This window comes from Haliotis cracherodii, unplaced genomic scaffold, assembly GCF_022045235.1.
Source record: "Haliotis cracherodii isolate W230 unplaced genomic scaffold, xgHalCrac1.p SCAF_3, whole genome shotgun sequence".
Classification (NCBI taxonomy): Eukaryota; Metazoa; Mollusca; class Gastropoda; order Lepetellida; family Haliotidae; genus Haliotis; species Haliotis cracherodii.
In genome coordinates this window covers 25,511,480-25,535,269 of record NW_027266286.1, presented here as the reverse complement: position 1 = coordinate 25,535,269, position 23,790 = coordinate 25,511,480, and the positions used below count along the sequence as shown (strand labels likewise).

The following is a 23,790-nucleotide window of genomic DNA, read 5'->3' as shown; positions in this document are numbered from 1 at the left end:
CGTCAGTAAGACTACTATTAAAACTTTGTATACGTTGCATTCACGGGGTTAGAGACAAGAAACGATTGCGATTGGTTTTGGAAACGACAAGAGTGGCGTATTATAAGTGCCAGTAGTTCTATGTATGGAGCTGACATCAGATCAACGTACTGTAAGCCAGGTTCAGTGAGTGTGCCTTTGAGTTCGTATGATTTGTATTTGTTAGAGGGTACATAGGGTTCAGTAAATGCCTGTCACTAGAGTCCGGGTATCTGTCGCCAAACAAAGGAGCTAATTTCCGAAACACAATTAAGAGATAATTTACTTTCTGAGTCAAGCCCTTATATTTAGAACAGTTATATGCATCTAAAACATTATTTCATTCTTTTGAAATGTTCACTCTTTTTGGAAAACCCCAACAAAGTGATGAATAGATGAGTGAAAAATATTGGTTACTCAATGAAAAATGTAAAAACCCACTTAAAAGAGAAAACCTAGAGTAAAAAGTCAATTGCTAAAAAGCTATCCGGAGCTCTGCATACTACAGCGAGGTGAAAAGATACTCATCACTCATCTATAGCAACTAACAGTTGTCAAAAACTACATCAAAGCCTAGTTTCTACCCTTGCAACATTAAGGCCACTTTTCTTGGCTCGACCCTGGCGCCATCTCGGGTAGAGTTGTGCCTCTTGTTATGAAAACGCGATATCCATGCAATCAGATCGCTATTCTTATGGCGACTACCACAAGGGATGACCTAGTCGATCAGATAACGAAAACTTTCACAATTTCATCCCTGACACAAAGACATAGGCAATCGTTGGGTTTTTTAAAAGATGAAAAAGACATATGTGTCAACAAAAACAGACAGCGGTAAATCACTTTCGTACGAATATGTACCAGTCGTGGATGCTGATTTTATGAAACGTTGTCTGATTGGGCTATCGATGTGTGCGATAGTCCAATCATATTTAGCGCAGGAAAGTGGGCTTGATGTGGCATGGATGGAAACAAGACTGATAAAAAGGCGAGTGGATCCTCTTGCCTTGGGCAGATTTGTTATGGAGGCATCGGGCCGGTCGTGTTAGCTTATAGTAAAAACGTTCTCTCGTCACGACGAAGCCCTGGGTTCGATTCGTGTTCCATTGTGTGAAGCCCATTTTCCCTGACGTTGTATTGCTTGAATACTGCTAAAAGTGGGGAATCACTCACTCACTCGCGACCGCGCGCGCACGCAGGCACAGCGTCCTCCCAAAACAACTCTATTGACATCGAAACAAATGTATCTGTGTCAGTTATCACGAAACCATAGCAATACAGTTAATCCTAATAGTTATGATTTATATTTAATATAAAAAAACGGCGGTGTTTCAAAATCTTTCACATTATCGCATATTTTAATGTATTCAATCCAGGTCATAATGAATGGAATAATATATTTGAACTGTGGATTGTATAACACAATTGAAATACATTCGCTAAGGCCCCGCTGCGCAGAGTTGTGTGTCAAAGACGTGAGGGAAACCAATGATCGTGGGTTCGAATCCCAGATTCACACTGATGTTTCTTGGTTTGTCAGCACCATACACGTGTCTCGTGGTCACAAACATATCTTTAGGCTTTCCACCCAAATACAGTGACATATCGTGATGTAACTGAAATATATGACTTTCATCTCACTTTGAATGCACCTAAATCTCATTAAAATCACTTCCCAGTGTTCGCTACCGTGTCACAGTTCTGATTGTGATGAGATTGAATGCACTGAATGCATGATTCGCACAAGTGCCATGCGTTTCAGATTCATACATAAGCATAAACTGCATATCAGTGCAGACAATGAAACAGACACAAGGCTTCCCAAATATTAAGAGATTTTACAGCTGCTTCGAAACAGTGGACATTCGGGGCTGTCGCTAAGGGACACTTCCTCTGCAAAAGTTGTTCTCTGTTATGAAGACCCGTGATGGTTAAAATTGATCTTCAATAATCCATGCTTGTCGTAAGAGGCGACTAACGGGAACGAGTGGTCAGGCTCGCTATAGCAATAGGGATGTCACTGTATCCAAATTGCGTAGATCAATGCCCACGATGTCCATCACTCGATTTTCTAGTCCAGATTCGATTATTTAGAGACCGCCGCATATAGATGGTATATTGATGAGCGTGGCATTAAACAAACAAAAAAAAAACTCTATTATTAAATATGTCTTCTACATATGGATGATGATTTCTAGATCGATTAAACTTGTTTTATAGCTAAGCCACGTGTCTTATTCTAATACATGTATTAATCATATGCAATACACAGTAGCGTCAGCGCAGCATACACAGGGAACCTGGCTGCTGTTTCCTGAGAACACTGATATGTATTTCCCAAAGTGCCTTGTAGTGTTTATTATAATGTAGGCGATAAGCCCGGTATATCATATCGCATGATGTTGCTAGAATGTCTACATTCTAGTTAGATGCATTCACCTGGCCGACAAACTTCTTATATATCTTTGTAAAATGTTTTATATATTGATTTCATCCACCGACACTAATGGAAAGAGATCCGTAAACTAAATGATTAATTTAATAGTCGTAAAAGTGTTTTCCCAAGTGCAGTTGTATTTTTGTTACGACGACATCTCCATTTTCACAAATGATCATCCTACGGTTTTTAAATAAAATACCTGAACTATTTGTTTACATGAATTTCCCGTTATCTTCTCATTTGTTTATGTTGGACTGGGGCCGGTACGTGCGTAACGTAGTGCTCCGAACCAGTCTAACAAGCAACGAATGTCAAGGTTACTAAGTGACCCCAAGTTCAAGGTAGTGACACGCGTGTAAGCAAATAAGTTCACAAACTGTGCCCGGTCACATTACGTGCAATATCCATCGTACCGACACCGATCCTCACCTGTAGCTGATCTGCAGACGACGCAACACGTGTAAGTATTTCTCGGGCACAATAACAATGTTTGTCATTTGATCTGTGTCTAAAGTCAGCGACAGTTCTTTTCGTACCGAACTGATAATCTACTGATTGCTGAGCGTGAGATCGACTGTACAGTTAGGTAGTACTGTCCTTATGATTGCAGTTCAAAAAGTGTCCCAGTTTTTGTCCCAAAGGCCTGCATTGAATTTAATGTAAAACTGTTCACTGCACTGAGTCACAGATCTATTGTATGTTTGCTAATAAACGAGATGTAAAGTCATGCATATGACCAGAGAATTGCCAATATATGTAACCTGTCTGATTGGTGAGTGAGTGAGTAAAATATAATGTCTTGTGGCAGTGTTTCAGATAAAGATCTATAGCGATAAGAACATGTTATAAAATTATGAAAATGATATCGTTAGATCAACAAAAATATAGAGAATCTCACCAGTGTCTTTTGATATCAAATATATCAACACGAGTTGATAAAAGTGGGAAAACTCAGAGGCTTGCTGAGAATTTTTTCCAATTTTATCAACGACTGTTGATATATTTGATATCAAAAGACACGAGGGTGAGATTTTATTTATCATCCAACATCATTCTTTCAACTTTTTCAATTTGTAGAGAGTAATTAGCAGGGTCTTTAGTGTAAAATGTACTGCTAACAGCTTCAGTAGCTGAGCCATTAGTGATGTCATTTGATTGTGACGTCATGGTAACCAATGACGTCACAATGGTCTGCAAAGCATTGTGATGCAATTTTATTGCAGCGATATCTACAGTGAACTATCATGATAACACGGGTGATGCAGCAGAAGATGGTCAGTAAATAGAGAATCTCACCCGAGTGTCTTTTGATATCAAATATATCAAAACGAGTTGATAAAAGTGGAAAAATTCCGAGGCTTGCCGAGGATTTTTGCTACTTTTATCAACGAGTGTTGATATGTTTGATATCAAAAGACACAAGGGTGAGATTTTATTTATCATCCAATATCATTCTTCCAACTTTTTCAATTTGTAGACAGTAATTAGCAGGGTCTTTAGTGTAAAATGTACTGCTAACAGCTTCAGTAGCTGAGCCATTAGTGATGTCATTTGATTGTGACGTCATGGTAACCAATGACGTCACAATGGTCTGCAAAGCATTGTGATGCAATTTTATTGCAGCGATATCTACAGTGAACTATCATGATAACACGGGTGATGCAGCAGAAGATGGTCAGTAAATAGAGAATCTCACCCGAGTGTCTTTTGATATCAAATATATCAACACGAGTTGATAAAAGTGGAAAAATTCCGAGGCTTGCCGAGGATTTTTGCTACTTTTATCAACGAGTGTTGATATGTTTGATATCAAAAGACACAAGGGTGAGATTTTATTTATCATCCAATATCATTCTTCCAACTTTTTCAATTTGTAGACAGTAATTAGCAGGGTCTTCAGTGTAAAAAGTACTGCTATCAGCTTCAGTAGCAGAGCCATTAATGATGTCATTTGATTGTGACGTCATGGTAACCAGTGACGTCACAACGGTCTGCAAAGCATTGTGATGTAATTTCATTGCAGCGATATCTACAGTGTAGATATCGCTTGATCTAATCCAAGCGATATCTCCTGTGGGAGCCAGTTTTGGATGATAAATAGAGAATCTCACCTGAGTGTCTTTTGATATCAAATATATCAACCCGAGTTGATAAAAGTGGAAAAATTCCGAGGCTTGCCGAGGATTTTTGCCACTTTTATCAACGAGCGATGATATATTTGATATCAAAAGACACGAGGGTGAGATTTTATTTATCATCCAACATCATTCTTTCAACTTTTTAAATTTGTAGACATTTATTAGGAGTGTCTTCAGTGTAAAAAGTACTGCAAACAGCTTCAGTAGCAGAGCCATTAGTGATGTCATTTGATTGTGACGTCATGGTAACCAGTGACATCACAATGGTCTGCAAAGCATTGTGATGTAATGTCATTGCAGCGATATCTACAGTGTAGATATCGCTTGATCTCATCCAAGCGATATCTCCTGTGGGAGCCAGTTTTGGATGATAAATCTGTTTTAAAAGTGAAGGTCGGCATCAGTGACCTCCAGCCTGTGGGACTGCCCACCTGTGAGCATCTGCCCGAGGCAAGGGAGTTAACTGACTGTAAAAGTCCAGTTTCCACCCTTGCAAAATTAGGCTTGAATTTCTGGGTTTGATCCAGAGGCGATTAGGAGTTATGTCCCTTCTATGACCCTCCTACTGACCAATCAGATTCCACCTCTCATATCATTTGCTGCAAACAAAATGGCCGCACCCAGTGAAGACAATCTACTCGATAATCAAAATCTATTTTGTAATAAAACAAGTCTTACTTAACAAAGTGCATCAAATCACATGAGTACCATGATTTGGAAAATATCTGTTGATGCCGAATTGGCAGTACACATGATTTGCAAATCCTGAAATTGACCGAAATCTGCATTGCAGTTTACAAACCGAATGTCAATTTCGTTTCATGATTTTGATTGGACTGTGCATAGACTCAGTACTCCAGCCAAATTATTCCTCCATAACTACAGCCTAGTTCGGCAAGGATGGAAACTGGACTTTTATAGTCCGGGAAGATGGGTGTGTGCAGAGAGGCAGAACACACTCATAAAGCAACTAATCTGAAGCTCACTAAGTATTCCCTGTAGGCATTTGTCACTGTAGGCATTTGACACTGTAGGCATTTGTCACTGTAGGCATTTGTCACTATAGGCAGTTGTCAGTATAGGCATTTGTCACTATAGGCATTTGTCATTGTAGGCATTTGTCACTGTAGGCGTTTGTTACTGTAGGCAGTTGTCAGTATAGGCATTTGTCACTGTTGGCGTTTGTCACTATAGGCATTTGTCACAATAGGCATTTGTCACTGTTGGCGTTTGTCACTATAGGCATTTGTCACTATAGGCATTTGTCACTATAGGCAGTTGTCAGTAAAGGAATTTGTCACTGTAGGCATTTGTCACTGTAGGCATTTGTCACTAAATGCATTTGTCACTGTAGGCATTCTGGCTTGCAAGTTATTTATTCCACAAATTTAAACAACCAATTGTATTGATTATAAAAACTCGCTGACGTGGTTGATGCATGTCATCATAACCTAACTGCTCAAGATGTTAATCACTGGATTATCTGGTCCAGACACTTCTTCACTGATCGCCATAATATTGCTGTAATATTGCTGAATGTGGTGTTAAACATCAAACAAACTTGTGTAACAAGTAAACAAGATGTGATGCTGCCTGAATAATATAAAAAAAATACCACACTGATTAACAACCAGGCAGCCTTTTTAATGACAAATTATTCTGTTTCTGACACAATGCACTGAGAACAGCTGGTCGGACACTGGACAACCTACAAGCTTCATCAGCACTGATAACAGCATCACTCTCAGTAACACTGCCCAGCTGTACCATCCATTCAGCCTCCCATTGTGATAAGCACATGGACCAGGGTTGCGAATACTACCTCATCTATTGCCAAATGTCGCCATCGATGGGATGAATGTTAGATTAACAGCATGGAATAGTTATTAGCCCTTGTCAAATCAGAGCTTGTCATTTCATCACACGGCATACATCAATGTCAGAAAAATGAACTGCAGGCAATATAATATGTGATTCAGTGTAGGAGAAACCATGTCTCCGAGGGATTACTAGAGATTGTAAAACTTCACATGAGGGAACATCCCGAGGGGGCCGTAGGACAAATGTCATGTGAGAGTTTACAGTCTCTAGTAATCTCGAGGAGACATGGTTTGTCCAACTTATAAACCGACTCATCGCATAGACAACGTTTTTAATTAAATAACTGTAATAAAAACTCTCAAATGTATAACCTGTATTGGAGATGAAATATCGCCTGCAGTTGTGAACTTGGTTCAATGAAACCGGTGCCCTCAACATGTGGGTTTCGCAACGGTGCAAAATCTGCACGTGCGTCTCGCAATGGCACGAAATCTGCACGTGCGTCTCGTAGGCTGTTCGTAGTTTTTGTTCTATAAAGGGTGTACAATGATTGTAAGCCCTCCTGCGAGGTGTTACCACAATTTCAAAAACTCCATATTGAGTTACACAAACAGCCAGTAGGTTTATAATGGAAAATCTTGACAGTATGTTCCGCAGTCTGTTTTTCAGTAAAATCAAGTTTTCTATTGAACTGGCCCAAAGTTTCACAACTGTGTAAAATAAAAGAAAGAAATCTATAAATTCACCCAGCTGAATCTGTTAACTTGTTTCAGTGATGACATTAACCCCCCTTCAATGGAATGGCAAAAGTGTTACATCGATGTGTCAACTTCTGGCAATGGACCATTGTGTTGCATCAACATCAGGCAATGGACCATTGTGTTACATTGATGTGTCAACATCTGGCAATGGACCACTGTGTTACATCGATGTATCAACATCTGGCAATGGACCATTGTGTTGCATCGATGTGTCAACATCTGGCAATGGACCACTGTGTTACATCGATGTGTCAACATCTGGCAATGGACCATTGTGTTATATCGATGTGTCAACATCTGGCAATGGACCACTGTGTTACATTGATGTGTCAACATCAGGCAATGGACCATTGTGTTACATCGATGTGTCAACATCTGGCAATGGACCACTGTGTTACATTGATGTGTTAACATCAGGCAATGGACCAATGTGTTGCATCGATGTGTCAACATCTGGCAATGGACCATTGTGTTACATTGATGTGTCAACATCTGGCAATGGACCACTGTGTTACATTGATGTGTCAACATCAGGCAATGGACCAATGTGTTACATTGATGTGTCAACATCAGGCAATGGACCACTGTGTTACATTGATGTGTCAACATCAGGCAATGGACCAATGTGTTGCATCGATGTGTCAACATCAGGCAATGGACCATTGTGTTGCATCAATGTGTCAACATCAGGCAATGGACCAATGTGTTACATTGATGTGTCAACATCAGGCAATGGACCAATGTGTTGCATCGATGTGTCAACATCTGGCAATGGACCACTGTGTTACATTGATGTGTCATCATCTGGCAATGGACCATTGTGTTACATTGATGTGTCAACATCTGGCAATGGACCATTGTGTTACATTGATGTGTCAACATCAGGCAATGGACCACTGTGTTACATTGATGTGTCAACATCAGGCAATGGACCACTGTGTTACATTGATGTGTTAACATCAGGCAATGGACCAATGTGTTGCATCGATGTGTCAACATCTGGCAATGGACCAATGTGTTGCATCGATGTGTCAACATCAGGCAATGGACCATTGTGTTGCATCAATGTGTCAACATCAGGCAATGGACCATTGTGTTGCATCGATGTGTCAACATCTGGCAATGGACCAATGTGTTGCATCGATGTGTCAACATCAGGCAATGGACCATTGTGTTGCATCAATGTGTCAACATCAGGCAATGGACCAATGTGTTGCATCGATGTGTCAACATCTGGCAATGGACCAATGTGTTGCATCGATGTGTCAACATCAGGCAATGGACCATTGTGTTGCATCAATGTGTCAACATCAGGCAATGGACCAATGTGTTACATTGATGTGTCAACATCAGGCAATGGACCAATGTGTTGCATCGATGTGTCAACATCAGGCAATGGACCATTGTGTTACATTGATGTGTCAACATCTGGCAATGGACCAATGTGTTACATTGATGTGTCATCATCTGGCAATGGACCATTGTGTTACATTGATGTGTCAACATCTGGCAATGGACCACTGTGTTACATTGATGTGTCAACATCAGGCAATGGACCAATGTGTTACATTGATGTGTCAACATCTGGCAATGGACCATTGTGTTACATTGATGTGTCAACATCTGGCAATGGACCACTGTGTTACATTGATGTGTCAACATCAGGCAATGGACCACTGTGTTACATTGATGTGTCAACATCAGGCAATGGACCAATGTGTTACATTGATGTGTCAACATCTGGCAATGGACCACTGTGTTACATTGATGTGTCAACATCAGGCAATGGACCATTGTGTTGCATTGATGTGCTCCCTTAGCTGGGATTTATCCAGGATTATAAACCTCTGCCACTTTTGCCTATTGTATTGTAGGTATCTCCCTGTCTCGTAATAACCTCTTATGAGGTTTTACTTTTTCCTAGTAAGACAGCATTCCAGGTATGAGGTTTTACTTTTTCCTAGTAAGACAGCATTCCGGGTATGAGGTTTTACTTTTTCCTATTAAGACTGCATCCCGGGTATGAGGTTTTACTTTTTCCTAGTAAGAAAGCATTCCAGGTATGAGGTTTTACTTTTTCCTAGTAAGACAGCATTCCAGGTATGAGGTTTTACTTTTTCCTAGTAAGACAGCCATCCGGGTATGAGGTTTTACTTTTTCCTAGTAAGACAGCATTCCAGGTATGAGGTTTTACTTTTTCCTAGTAAGACAGCATTCCGGGTATGAGGTTTTACTTTATCCTAGTAAGACTGCATTCCTGTTGAGGTGAGAGTTGAGCAGTAGATGAAATGTGTACTTGGTGTTTCCAACGTCCAATGTTCTGAAATCAAGGACAAGAAATGGAAGTTTTCATTATGGATGACGGGAATCAAACCGGCAACCTCATATATCGTGTTTAGTTTTTTAACCCATTGTCTTCCCACTGAGTTGTTCATTTTCACATGTCATGACTCAATTTGCTCCATGCTGCACACCGTTGTGTTGAACTTTAATGTGTAAAAACTTACAGTTATCTCACAATATGAGTTTGGTCCATGCGTATTCCTTCATTACTCATCATTTTTGGATGTGTCGAACCTCGGATAACTCAAATTATTTACGTAGGTCCCTTCAACTTTGACACACTGGTGTTTGACTGTATATAACTAAGCATTGAAACCTCTTTCTATTTATTTGTCCTGTTATCAGTGGGATATTTCTACAAAGCCCCAATATTAGCTATTGGTTAAATATATTAACGTAAATTTGGGAACTTTTAATTTCATTTGGGGAATTTTTCATGACATTTTGCTGCAGACTTGAGGCTGAATATCAGCCTCTGAGCAAGTCTAGATAAATCTGTGCTTAGAGTTGTGGGTAGTATATTATATTTTCAGGGCATTATCATTTGCAGAAGCCTGAGGTTTTCCATTTACTGCCCGACGAAGGAGGGCAGATGAAAAGACCGAGGGCTTCTGCAAATGTTAATGCCCTGAAAAAAAGCGTTACCATTATTACAGCTAAAATGGATGGAATTTATTTTCAAATAAAAAAGAAAACAACAATATCGCAATCAATACTGCAATCAACATGAATGTCACTGACCCACTTTTAAAAATACGGAAACGTCATAGAACAAACCAGATGATGTCACTATTGAACGTGACGTCACCTATCCCTATCCTATGATGTGATAATGGCCCGTCGTCAAGCAATATGAGGGCATTATCGAGTTACAGTGGCCTGCTCATTTCTGATAACATGCAGGCGGTTTAATGATAATTCTATCCATTTTAGCTATAATGTCATACATTCATTGTACAGTTGTGATTGCAGACTTCAACATGGCACGTGCAATGGCTCAGTGTTTCCGGACCGTCCAAAACCTGACGGTCGTCACGATTGCCAAAATGTCTCCCCACGTCAAGAAACACAGGTAGGCGAAATTTTATTCCTAATATTTTTCGTGATGATACAACCGTATTAGGTAGTAATGGAAATGCAGTGACGACTTACTTGAAATATGTATAATAACTGGTACAGTAAAGTGTACCAGGTAATTTGACATGATCCTGCTTATACCGATACTTAACTACCCGGGTACCCACACCCCTGTTACCCGACCCTACCTGGGTACCCACTGTAGATATCAAGAGATAGGTACAAACTGTCCGATTGGGAATAGTTTGACAGTAGCCCTGGCAAAATGTATTTAGATACACGTATAAAATGATGTGATCATGCATACACTGAAGTTGACTGAAGTTTCAGCTTAGTTCAAACATATATACCGGTAAGTCAGAAGGAACGTGTTCATAGTCAGGAAGAAATGCGACATTAGAGACTTAAAATTGTTGTGTAACCATGTAGTTATATAGTAAATTTTTGTCATGAAACAATTTATCCCATGACTAACCACGGGTCCGGGTAGTTCTGTAGGTACCAGGGTCCTACTCAGGACCCACCGGACCTGAGTACCCGAGTTACCCGTACCAGCACTACTTTCTATGCCTGGGGACCGCCTGGTCTAGTGGTAGAGCATCCTCCCGGAGAGCGGAAAGTTCGGGGTTCGATCCCCGGCCGTGTCATACCGAAAGACGTTAAATGATGGTACTTGTTGTTACCCTGTCTGGCGCTCGGCATAATGGGGCTAAAATAAGGACTGGTTGGCTCGGAGTCAGTATACTGTGTCCGAGTGGGGTATTCATGTTAAACTGCAGCATGGGATCTCAGTGAGCTAGCACTATAAATCAGCATCAGTCCGGACTAGTACAAGCAGCCACACACACACACACACACACGTGCATGCACGTCGCTATATAAGTGCAATAATCTTGGACGTGACGTTAAACCCAATTTCACCTCACCTTCTACGGCTGGGTATTGATTTTTTCACCGTGTCAGCTGGCTTGTCAAGCCGAGGCTCATTAAAACATTATTTGGAGGAAATATATAGTAAGCAGTGTTTGCATTGGTCTCCACAATAAGGGGGTCCTTGGACACGTGAGCCACGAGCGCCCCAGGTGCTGGGCCATCCTGAGGGGTTTGGGTCAAGTACGGGACTCAACTCAAAAAAATACGAGAATTTGTACTTTACTAAGAAAGTGTGATCATAAATATAACATTTGTTGAGGTAAACTTGTTACAAAATGAAAAACATGTAAAGGGACGCATGAAGGTTGATTTTTTGCATCCCATTTTTTTTAGTGACTATTTTTGTATATGGGATGCCGTAAACGCAAACTCTGGTATGAACACGGAAATCAGATACAATTGGGGTTTATCAACAGAAATTGTTCTTGTAATAGTTATTTCATACAAAATGGAAATAATGCTGTCAAATATCAGTGCTGGGCTGGCTTTCAAGCGCCAGTTGACATCACCAGTGGAACCTGAAGCAGCAGGAAAAAACAATTTCATTAAAATCAGATCTTAGTTTTCGCTACTGCTAAACAAAGATCTGAGGACATCCCATTACGGGTCACTTCAGAACGATCTTTCGCGAATTTTGACTAACCAATGAAATGCCTGACAAGAAATCAACATTAGCCAATCAGAAGGCAGCTTTCTCGAGCTTTATGACACTAGTTTGAAACTGGTGACTACGCTTCGAAACATATTTTGAGGTATTCTCGATTATAAAAATTAAAACTGACAAGAAGAACATTCTGGAATGGCTTATAGATGGCTTAGATTGTACGGATATAATCATTAAACCCGTAACTGTCTTCCGGAATACCCCGTGTTACATATTTTGTGGTTGCATGATTAGAAAACACATTCTGACAGCCACTTTCATGATCTGGTAAGCGATGCTCTGATTGGTTGGATGAAAGGTCGTTCTGACGTGACCCGTAATGGGATGTCCTCAGATCTTTGTTTAGCATAGCGAGAACTAAGATCTGATTTTAATGAGATTGCAAGAAAAAAACGTTAGATGTTCTGCCCCATTGTACGACCACCTCGTTCTACATCAGATACCACAGAAGGTCCACTCGTTTCGTAAAGACGGTATCTAACGAGAAATGAGTGTAGTGCTCTCTACTTGTCTTGCTCCTGAACAAGCTGATTATACAGACTAACTTAACACAGCTGACACATTCAATTAATGGATGGATATTGTTTTTGGTTCACCAAATTTTGTTCTGTTTTTCAGAATGAGCTTTGTGAGTTTTGTGATCGGAGGAACGGCCTACTACCAGCTGAGAGGCACCACTACGGTAAGATGTGAGTGAGTGAGTGAGCTGGGTTTTATTCTGCCTTTAGCAATGTTCCAGCAATATCCTAGCGGGGAACACCAGAAATGGGCGTCTCACATGGTACTCAGGTAGGGAGTAGGACTAGGTTTTAACCACTAGACTACCCCACCACCCTTGGTATATCATCATCATCATCATCATCATCAATTATTATGCTTATTAGGATTACGATTTTGTCGCATGATTTTTATGTCACTTTTAAGGTTTTCACATTGTTATGTCGTCTCTTTATAATATATTCATATTTCAGCTAAATGGTATCCGAAAGGGTATTTTCATGATCTGATGTACTGTCTATTCAAGGAGTGTGTGTTTTGTCTGTTGCAGGCTTATGCCAAGTCTGTGGATAGCAAGAGTGAGCGACAAATGTGGATGGCGGAACCAATCACAGAGATGGACGATCTACAGAAGGTGCGTGACCTCTCTATGACACCATGGCTTACCATGACCTTGTGGCACAAGAGTGGTTGACCTACATGTCTCCGACACTGGCATGACTGGTTGGGGCTGGATTATTTCCAGTTGAGTGTGTTCCAGTTGGAATATTGCTGTCTGTGGCATTAAACAGCATGCACTCACCTCCTCAGACATCTTGCGGGGGCCCGGTGTGGCCCAGTCATCTGAGGCGCTGCGATTTGCTGTGCAGAGTTGCGTCACTTGGGAACGCCAGAAACCTATGATTGTGGGTTCGAATCCCGGTTCGCCCAGATTATGTTTCTAGGTTTGTCAGCATCATACCGGTGCTTGTGGGTTTCACCAAAGTGGTAAACGTCTGAGACCTGCATCACTTCGGGCTTTCCTCCCACATTAAGCTGACAAGCCGTGATATAACTGGAATATTGTTAAAAGCGGCATTAAACCAAACTCACTCACTCACTCACTCACTCACTCACTCACTCACTCAGACATCTTGCACTGAAATACAGAATCAATCTTTGATAGGGTTCCACTGATAATAAGTCATAATTGCAGTGATGATTTAAATGAAATATATAAACATTAAAATAATGTATTTAATGTGTACAAGTTAATTTAAGATGATCCTGCTGATGCTGACCAGTACTTCCGGCTCTCTACTCACCGAAATTATTTTACCTTGTCAGCTGGCAGATGAGTTTAGATGAACTGTTCTACTTTCAGAATTCTGGTGACATGAAAATGAGGATGGAGAAGATGATAATGAGAATACAGGTAAATAACAAACTTAATTGATAATGAGAGTACAGGTAATAACAAACTTAATTGATAATGAGAATACAGGTAATAACAAACTTAATTGATAATGAGAATACAGGTAATAACAAACTTAATTGATAATGAGAATACAGGTAATAACAAACTTAATTGATAATGAGAATACAGGTAATAACAAGCTTTATTGATAATGAGAATACAGGTAATAACAAGCTTTATTGATAATGAGAATACAGGTAATAACAAACTTAATTGATAATGAGAATACAGGTAATAACAAGCTTTATTGATAATGAGAATACAGGTAATAACAATCTTTATTGATAATGAGAATACAGGTAATAACAAACTTAATTGATAATGAGAATACAGGTAATAACAAACTTAATTAATAATGAGATTACAGGTAATAACAAACGTTATTGATAATGAGAGTACAGGTAATAACAAACTTAATTGATAATGAGAATACAGGTTATAACAAACTTAATTAATAATGAGATTACAGGTAATAACAAACGTTATTGATAATGAGAGTACAGGTAATAACAAACGTTATTGATAATGAGAATACAGGTAATAACAAACTTAATTGATAATGAGAATACAGGTAATAACAAACTCAATTGATAATGAGAGTACAGGTAATAACAAACTTAATTGATAATGAGAATACAGGTAATAACAAACTTAATTGATAATGAGAGTACAGGTAATAACAAACTTAATTGATAATGAGAATACAGGTAATAACAAACTTAATTGATAATGAGAATACAGGTAATAACAAGCTTTATTGATAATGAGAATACAGGTAATAACAAACTTAATTGATAATGAAAATACAGGTAATAACAACCTTTATTGATAATGAGAATACAGGTAATAACAAGCTTTATTGATAATGAGAATACAGGTAATAACAAGCTTTATTGATAATGAGAATACAGGTAATAACAATCTTTATTCATAATGAGAATACAGGTAATAACAAGCTTTATTGATAATGAGAATACAGGTAATAACAATCTTTATTCATAATGAGAATACAGGTAATAACAAGTTTTATTGATAATGATTATACAGGTAATAACAAACAGGCCTCAAAGTTTATTTTTTTACCAAGTAGCCATATGGCTACAAGTATTTTTTTCAGGTTGCCAGTGGTAAGAAGTCAAGCCAATATTGTAGGTAGACAAAAGCATTTGAAATTATCTTTTATCAAATAACTAGTATTGTATATTAGTGGAAACTATACTTGAGTTTTGTTCTTTGTGACTTAAACAATGATGCAATTTAAATTATGTTACGAGATCATATAGGTATTTCCTTGTTTATCCAATAAACTATCAACTAAAATAAAATACTAATTACATTAATATTTATGTATTTCAGTTCATTGTTGACTTTAAGAGGAATTATTTGCGAGCACAATTAGCAGCAGACATGTTTATTTTTGTGTCTACACATGTGTAGCAATAGAATTTAGTCGCCACAAGATATTTTTCAAGGTAGTCATTTGGCTACCTCAGAATTTTAGACAGAAGACAATTGAAATTCAGGTCGCATTGGCGACCGTTTTAGTCGCAACTTTGAGGCCTGATTGATAATGAGAATACAGGTTAGAACAAACTTTATTGATAATGAGAATACAGGTAATAAAAAACTTTATTCACACGGTTTTCAGATGTTGTTGCTTTTCAATTTTGTAATTAGATGAAGAGATGAGAGAATGTATGGATGTCACCTTTATTATGAGGAACACAACGTTTCGGGGTGTATACACTTACTCCTTCATCAGGTGAATGAATGCTATGAAGCAGAGAGTTTATATATGTACCTGTAAGAACACAAACATCAGTGATCAAGTCCTGCTATCACCTATCAGGGCTAATTAACTGTTAAGTGTTGGCTTCCATTTGTCCATTGTTAATCACCTATCAGTACCAATGAACTGTTGGCTTCTAGAGCTTCAGGTAACTTTTTGAGCAATTGAGTTTTAACTCGAAGGTTTTCAATTTTAAATGGGTTATTACATTTTTCATTGGGTAACCAATATTTTTTCACTCATCTATTCATCACTTTATAGGGTTTTTCTCAAAATGAGTGAACATTTTGAGATATCAAAAAAATAATGATAATATTTTTAGACGTATATAAGGTATCTAACTATAGGCTTGACTCGGAAAGTAAATTAGCTCGTAATTCTGTTTCGGAAATTAGCTCCATTGTATGCATGCTGAAAAAGCTTCATTGGATATTAAACCTCTGCACGCTAACGTCGAACCCATTTGACAGAGGTGTCACTTCCCGTGCATCTAATGTCGAACCCATTCGACAGGCGAATAGCATAACGACACCCCAAAATAAAACTTGCCATATCTATTTACCAAGAAGGCTTTGCGTAACATTTAAATTACGTATGACATGCATAAATGCTCAGCTTGCTCAATATCAAAACTTTCAGTCATATATTTACCTCAAGAAGAAAATATCGCGAGTTAAAAAAGTTTCGGGCAAACTTCTCGGCACACAACTACCAGAAACGGCCATTGTTGACTTTTGGCACTTCACGTTGAGCGGCATGCAGTCCGATATTTTCTTTATAATTTAATCATTTTTCCTATTCGATCATAAATTTTTGTTTGCTGACGAAGGGAAAACATTTTATTTCTTTCATAGCATTTAATTCATATATACACCGAAATGTTGTGTGCCACATAATATAAAAATGGACATCCGTAAATTCTCGTTGTTATGTGTATCACTTCTAAATGCCATTAAAAATTTGGTAAAATCCTGTAAAGAACTGTTGACTACATATCCAGGTGAGCTACAACTCTGTGGCACTATTTTGTACCTCAAATGTAATTGAGATAGTAAGTAAATAAATTATAACTATAAGACTTACTGCCAGCTTCAGTGCGTTTGTACCTGCTATACCCTATGTCATCTAGGATGGGCCAGGTCTGAGGATAAGGTTTTCGATGAATATCCATTAAAACTATTTTTTGTAAATCTTCTGATTGTAGCATTTGGCTCCTCTCTTTAGAATCTTTAAACCATAAAATAAAGAATGCGTTGCCTTGGAAAGGAACTACTTTCTTTCTCCCAGGCATACCTGTGTATCTATTAAAGGGAGGTAATGCATCTAGCCTCTAGTTGATGTTTAAGAGATGTATGGAGGTGACAGTTCATACTCTGTCCTCTCTTGCTTGATGAAACCTGTGAAGATTCCAGGGTAGAATAGGTCTACAGCAACCCATGCCATGCTTGCTGTAAAAGGCGACTTTGCTTGTCGTAAGAGGCATCTTACGGGATTGGGTGGTCAGACTCGCTGACTTTGTTGGTGCATGTCATCGATCCCAATTGCATTGATCGATGCTTATGATATTAATCACTGGATTATCAGGTCCAGACTCAATTATTAAGAGACTGCCATCATATAGATGGAATATTGCTGAGTGCGCGTTAAACAACAAACCAGCCAACCAAATTTTGCTTGATGTTCAAGGAAGTTACTGTTTGTTTTAAGACTCCTTTACCATGTAACAAGATTACTCTGCCATGTCACAGTTTGATGTCATCAAATAAAAATAAAATTTCTCCTAACTTTCAGGGTGAAGTTTGTCGAGCTTTGGAGGAGGCAGATGGAGAGAAGAAATTCCTGGTGGATAGATGGAAGAGGAAAGAGGTAGGTATAAGTGAAACATTTATGTTAAAGAAAACTTCTAAATTTCCATACCTTAGCCCCTAGGGGAATCCGGGTTATGCCCCTAGCAGCCTGTGCTGGTCGTAAGAGGTGGATGGTAGCCTAGTGGTTAAAGCGTTCACCAAAGATCCGGGATCGAATCCCGACATGGGTACAATGTGTGAAGCCCATTTCTGGCGTGCCCCACCATGATATTGCTGGGATATTGCTACAAGCGGCATAAAACCAAACTCACTCACTCACTCGTAAGAGGTGAGCATATGGATCAGGTGGTCAGACTCAGTGACTTGGATGATTGCGTGTTATCGTACTCTATAGTGGACTGATGCTCACAATATCAATCACTGGTTCAGATTCAGTTATTTCCTATGTTGCCATCGTATAGCTGAATGCTGCAGAGTGCTATGAAAAACAATAAACAATATAATGACCATTAAAGTGGAGTTTCTTTATCGTTTGGTATTACAGGTATACAGGTACACCACAGTATGAAACACTAATGAATACGTATCACTATGCGTTCACAAATTTTCAACTTGTTGACAAAGTTTACGTAAGTAAAATTATGATGTTCAGAATTAGCAGCTGATTCCTGTGATCGAAGAAGCGAAACTATTCGCGTCCAGTTTTCTGTATATAATAATGTTTATTACACATGCAATGCGACCATATAACAACAACTTAGAAAATGGCGGGGGATTATGAAGTTGTCAAAACTGTACGGAAAAAGTTTTTTATTCGCATTCATAACAAGTTACAGATGAAAGAACAGATGCAATATTCTGCAGTATGTATCGCAATACATGAATTATTATTGCAATACATTGCAACATGAAAGTGAGGCAAATACCCAATTAATCATCACTAATAGCTACCATAGTCGGATTTGCTGACCTGTCTATGACCATGACCTTTCTGTGACCCAGGGAGGCGGTGGCATCACTTGTGTCATGCAGGACGCCACAGTGTTTGAGAAGGCTGGCGTTAATATCTCCGTTGTCCATGGCAACCTGCCCCCTGGTGCCGTCCAACAGATGAGAACAAGGTAATATTGTCTCAGCAATGATTGTTTTCATTTTCAATTTTAATAATTTGCACTAGAATCTTGATGTGGTGGTGTATTGTTTTTAATGAACTTGAGAGTTCAGGAGCAGATCAACATGCAAACTATCATTTGTTAAAGTTGTCAAGGTTACTTTGAAGGTCATTTACTCATTGACTTTGAAGTGGAAGTTCTTACTTCTTTGTTATTAGCATAGGCGGATCCAGAGGGGGGTCCGGGGGATTCGGGGGGTCCGCCCCCCTTTTTGAAAACCAAATGTAGTATGTTGTAGGCAGTAAATTGACTGAGAGAGGATTTTGATATTTTGATCCCCTACCTTTGATAATGCCGAACCTGCCCTTGATTACTGGCTGATAGCACAGGACTGTCTGTTTCAATAGCACAGGACTGTCTTTTTCAGTATGTCTGGATATGTTTTCCTGAATTTCGGGTGCTCAGGAAACGCTGTGGAGGAGTCTTTATCTGTTTTTTTCTTGTTATACCAATAACTTTCTAGTTGTCTTGCTGTTGTTGTTCTAATAGTATGACTTTATATTATGGCAGTATTGATAAATCATGTAATCAACACACCCTGTCAACAGTTTACTAATACACATCTTAGCTGTTTGCATAATATTTTGTTGCTTGATCAAATACAGGACTCCTTGCAGTATGTCACGGCTACTCGTAATTATGCACATTAACTTTTTTCTGGAATGTTTTTGAAGTTGAATTACCCCTGCCTCGATTCAAAATTGGTTAAAAAAGAACCCATTTGTTTGGATGATGTTGCTTGACCCAACCTAGGTTGTATGAATACTGATTATGCATAATCCAAAACAGGAAGTGATGTAAACTACATAATCCACACGTATCACACCACAAAATAGTGATACCATGATAATATAGAGTTACCCGCCCATGAGTTGCTAATGACAGGTACTTTGTTTACCGAACTCGTAAGAAAATCAGCATCGATCAATCCTAATTGATGGGTCATAAAAGTTGAAATATTTAATAGGCTAGTAAGCATTCGCTATTTCGATCCATTATAAATTACCTACTGAGATATTATAGCGTACCATGCTATTATTTTGATGTTTACTTCCAGGGGTAAGAAGCTAGAGGGAACCTCACTCCCATTCTTTGCTGCCGGCATCAGTGCAGTGATCCATCCAGTAAGTTGACAGGAGACCCTTCCAGGCAACTACAGGACGTCCTCATCTGACTTATCAACCTCCAGTAACATCATCCTATTGTTGTCCAGTCGGGTTAAACAGAGCTCCAGATAAGCTGCGTATCTGCGTAAAATACGCATCAGAAATGCAGAAATACGCAGTGAAATAAAATCCAAGCGTATCAAATACGCAAAGAACATTATATACTCTCGGAGCCTCGAAATTTTTCCACTTTTATCAATTGTGTTGATATATTTGATATCAAAAGACACTCGGGTGAGATTCTTTATATAATATACCAGGGATTATATTAATACAACTTCCGTTTAGATTGTAACATATTTATGTTTCTCGCAAAGAATTTATTTTGCATTTGAACACAATGTAATGACATGTAAAATCCAATGACAAATGTTGCCTTTATATTCTCAAGGATGGAACAAGCAATCTGTAGCCCAGTAAAGTGTACCTCTAGGCGACAGGCACGCTGATAAACACAATGCTTTAAAGAATGCCGTCTTCAAGTACATATATGTACCATATGCCAGCAACAGATATTTTACGCTTGTTTCCGTTTTACTTCATATCTTTAAATGTAGATACATTTGGTTTAATGATGCCTTTTAATAGAGAGAGAGAGAATGGTCACTTGTTTGTTTGTTTGTTGTTTAACGCCGCAATATTTCAGCTATGTTTATAATTTGTGCCAGACTATCCTGTGATTGATATACTGAACAACGATCCAAGAGAGAGGGAGAGAGAGAGAGAGAGCATGTGTTCGGTCTCTATTAACCTGACGTCATTGTGTTTTGATTTGACGTCACTATTGATCCAGGCCCAGTTTTATTTTAGAGATATTAAAGACATTGCATTCAAGATTATTTCCCTTATAAAGTGACTGTTGACGCTTTGATAGTTTTAGCCTACTGAGATACCATGCCGCAGTTTAACATGGATACCCCATCCAGACACAGTATACTGACTCTGAGATGACCAGTTTCCTTAATGCTGAGCACCAGCCAGAATAACAACAAGTACCATCGCTGTGCAGAGTTGCATCCGTTGGGCACGCCAGAAACCTATGATTGTAGGTTTGAATCCCAGTTTCTAGGTTTGTCAGCACCATACCTGTGTTCATGGGTTTCACCGAAGTGGTAAATGTCTGAGACCTGCGTCACTTCAGGCTTTCCTCCCACATTAAGCTGACACGCCGTGATATAACTGGAATACTGTTAAAAGCGGCATTAAACCCAACTCACTCACTCACTCATTTCAGAAACCAAGCTATGGTGGCCAATGGCTCCAGAGTATGTACCGGTACTGTGTTAGAGTGGAGATACAAACAGTGGATGAGCAGAGTCGTGTGTTGAAATAATTCTACTCAACCGACTGATATGGTTCACGTATCAATTCTTGTTTGTTTCAGAAAAATCCGCATATTCCCACAATCCACTTTAACTACCGGTACTTCGAGGTCGAGACCAAAGATGGCAAACAGTGGTGGTATGGCGGTGGAACGGATCTCACCCCCAACTTCCTGGTAGAAGAGGTGTGTATCGAGGCCCTTACAGCGCTGTCTCTGTCTGTGCCAAAACCTTTCACCCAATACAACTAGACATTCGGAACAGTAAAAAAAAAACTTGCCACCAGCCTGGAATTTAGTATACTAGCCCTAAATGGTACATCTTTGCACAGGATGCAAATATTTTATAATAATACGGTTTCAGAACCATTGCATTATTCCATGGTATGTTTACAAGCATAAAGTTTGCATTAATATTACTTTCAATTTGTATTAATTTGCATTAATTTACTTTCAATTTGCATTCAGTTTGCAGTAATTTACTTTTAATTTCAGTGATGTGTTTAATGAATGGTGCTGCAAATGCCAAATATGGCCAAGAATGTATTTTGCTTATTTGCTGTGTTAGTTTCAACTGTTTGACGAAAGATGCTCCACTATTCCGACAGGTTGTTGTCTTAGATTTGGCTTCAGACTTGTGGCTAAATGCGGAGTTGTGTCCCTTTAGCATGCCAGAAACTGTTGATCGTGGCTGCGAAATTATTGTTTGTGGTAAATGTATTTCTAACTTGATGATTCGAATCTCCAAGTTGCCCTGATTATGTTTCTAGGTTTGTCACACCGCATCCATTCTCTCATTCATTTATTGGTTCTGTCAGGATGTGAAAAACTTCCATCAGACGTTGAAGTCCGCGTGTGACAAACACAACAAGGCGTACTACCCTCGCTTCAAGAAATGGTGTGACGACTACTTCTTCATCAAACACAGAGGTCAGAATGATAGTATTAATTCAGAAAATAACCCTCTTCCATATAACATAGCGACTAGTGTGAACCTTGTTATCAGTAATTTTGTAATTGGCATGAAATATCTTCATCTTATCAGAGAGATAAATCCCCATCACTGCTGAATAATAAACTGATATCATCCATCGAGAGAGTACTGATATCAGATAATGCGACTGGTCAAAGTTCAAGTGTCAAGGTCAGGATCAATGTCAGGATCAACACTGCCACATTGTGGCTGTGAAGAGACCCCTTGATATCCTTTAAGATCACCTGGCTGGCATAATACAATTTTTAGTCCTTATATATGTATCTAGGGCTGGGACAGGTAACTCGGGTACTCGGGTTGGTTGGGTACTGAGTAGGACCCGGGTACCTACAGAACTACCCGGACCCGTGGTTAGTCATGTTATATATTGTTTCATGACAAAAATTCACTATATAACTACATGGTTACACAACAATTTTAAGTCTCTAATATTCTCATTTTTTCATGACTATGAACGCATTCCTTCTGACTTGTATATGTTTGAACGAAGATAAAACTTCAGTCAACTTCAGTGTAAGCATGACCACATCGTTTTATACGTGTATCTAATACATTTTGCCAGGTCTACTGTCAAACTATTCCCAATCGGACATTTTGTACCTATCTCTTGACACCAACAGCGGGTACCCGGATAGTGTCGGGTAATACCCGGTAGGTGTGTGGGTACCCAGGTAGTAAATTTGGACTTGTCCCACCCCTATATGTATGATATTTATGATACGGAAACACGCTAGGCGAACAATCAATCTCTGGAGTAACTTTAACTCAGCCCCGGCAGGGATTTCAAGACTGGATCTGATCAACATCTGTTTTTCAAAGGGTGGGAGAAGGGGTGGACTCCTTTTGTCACAAGTTTTACATACCTCAACAACAAATATTCTCTGGTCCTTTGACTAATGAGATTTCACTGTAAATAAAATCAGAAAGGGAGAGTAGGATAAGGCTGTTTCGGCCCACTGGAAATGTCAGATTTTAAAGAAAACTTTTTAAGGAAATTCAGTTTAGGCCAAAGACTTGCTCAAAACTTATAAATACACTTCCTGAAAACCTGTAAAACAGCCATTTTGACACATTGTATCCTTACCTATGCATTATGTGTTATAAGTCCCAAACATGCAGGGTTTGAAATGAATGAACAATTTACCCGCTTTCATTTTGGACACATCTGAAAACTTTCATAATGATCTGTAGAGGTCTGAAATAAAGCCAATCGTGTGGCCCAAGAAAGACCCTTACCCCACTGTGTCCTTTATCAGAGTTGTATACAAACATTACATGGGATTACCATATTTGGCATTTTCTAAATTTGTTAGTGAAACTAACATTGACATATTGGTGCCAGACCAGTGTCCGAAATAACTGCCTGTCCCGAGGGAACTTTTCTGTTGGGC

At 39.0% G+C, this 23,790-nt stretch overlaps 1 protein-coding gene across 1 annotated transcript in view; it reads left to right on the top strand.

Moving 5' to 3' along the window:
* The first annotated feature begins 2,824 nt into the window (after nucleotides 1-2,824).
* The window catches only part of LOC139474846 (oxygen-dependent coproporphyrinogen-III oxidase-like), a 28,443-nt gene continuing 7,477 nt past the window's right edge, over nucleotides 2,825-23,790 (top strand). The window contains exons 1-10 of the mRNA XM_071257994.1: nucleotides 2,825-2,918; nucleotides 10,494-10,593; nucleotides 12,814-12,877; nucleotides 13,244-13,327; nucleotides 14,057-14,107; nucleotides 17,730-17,804; nucleotides 18,749-18,867; nucleotides 19,976-20,042; nucleotides 21,469-21,591; nucleotides 22,224-22,335. Of these exons, the coding sequence (XP_071114095.1) occupies nucleotides 10,502-10,593; nucleotides 12,814-12,877; nucleotides 13,244-13,327; nucleotides 14,057-14,107; nucleotides 17,730-17,804; nucleotides 18,749-18,867; nucleotides 19,976-20,042; nucleotides 21,469-21,591; nucleotides 22,224-22,335 (787 nt within the window). The 5' untranslated portion in view covers nucleotides 2,825-2,918; nucleotides 10,494-10,501. The remainder of the gene's footprint in view (nucleotides 2,919-10,493; nucleotides 10,594-12,813; nucleotides 12,878-13,243; nucleotides 13,328-14,056; nucleotides 14,108-17,729; nucleotides 17,805-18,748; nucleotides 18,868-19,975; nucleotides 20,043-21,468; nucleotides 21,592-22,223; nucleotides 22,336-23,790) is intronic.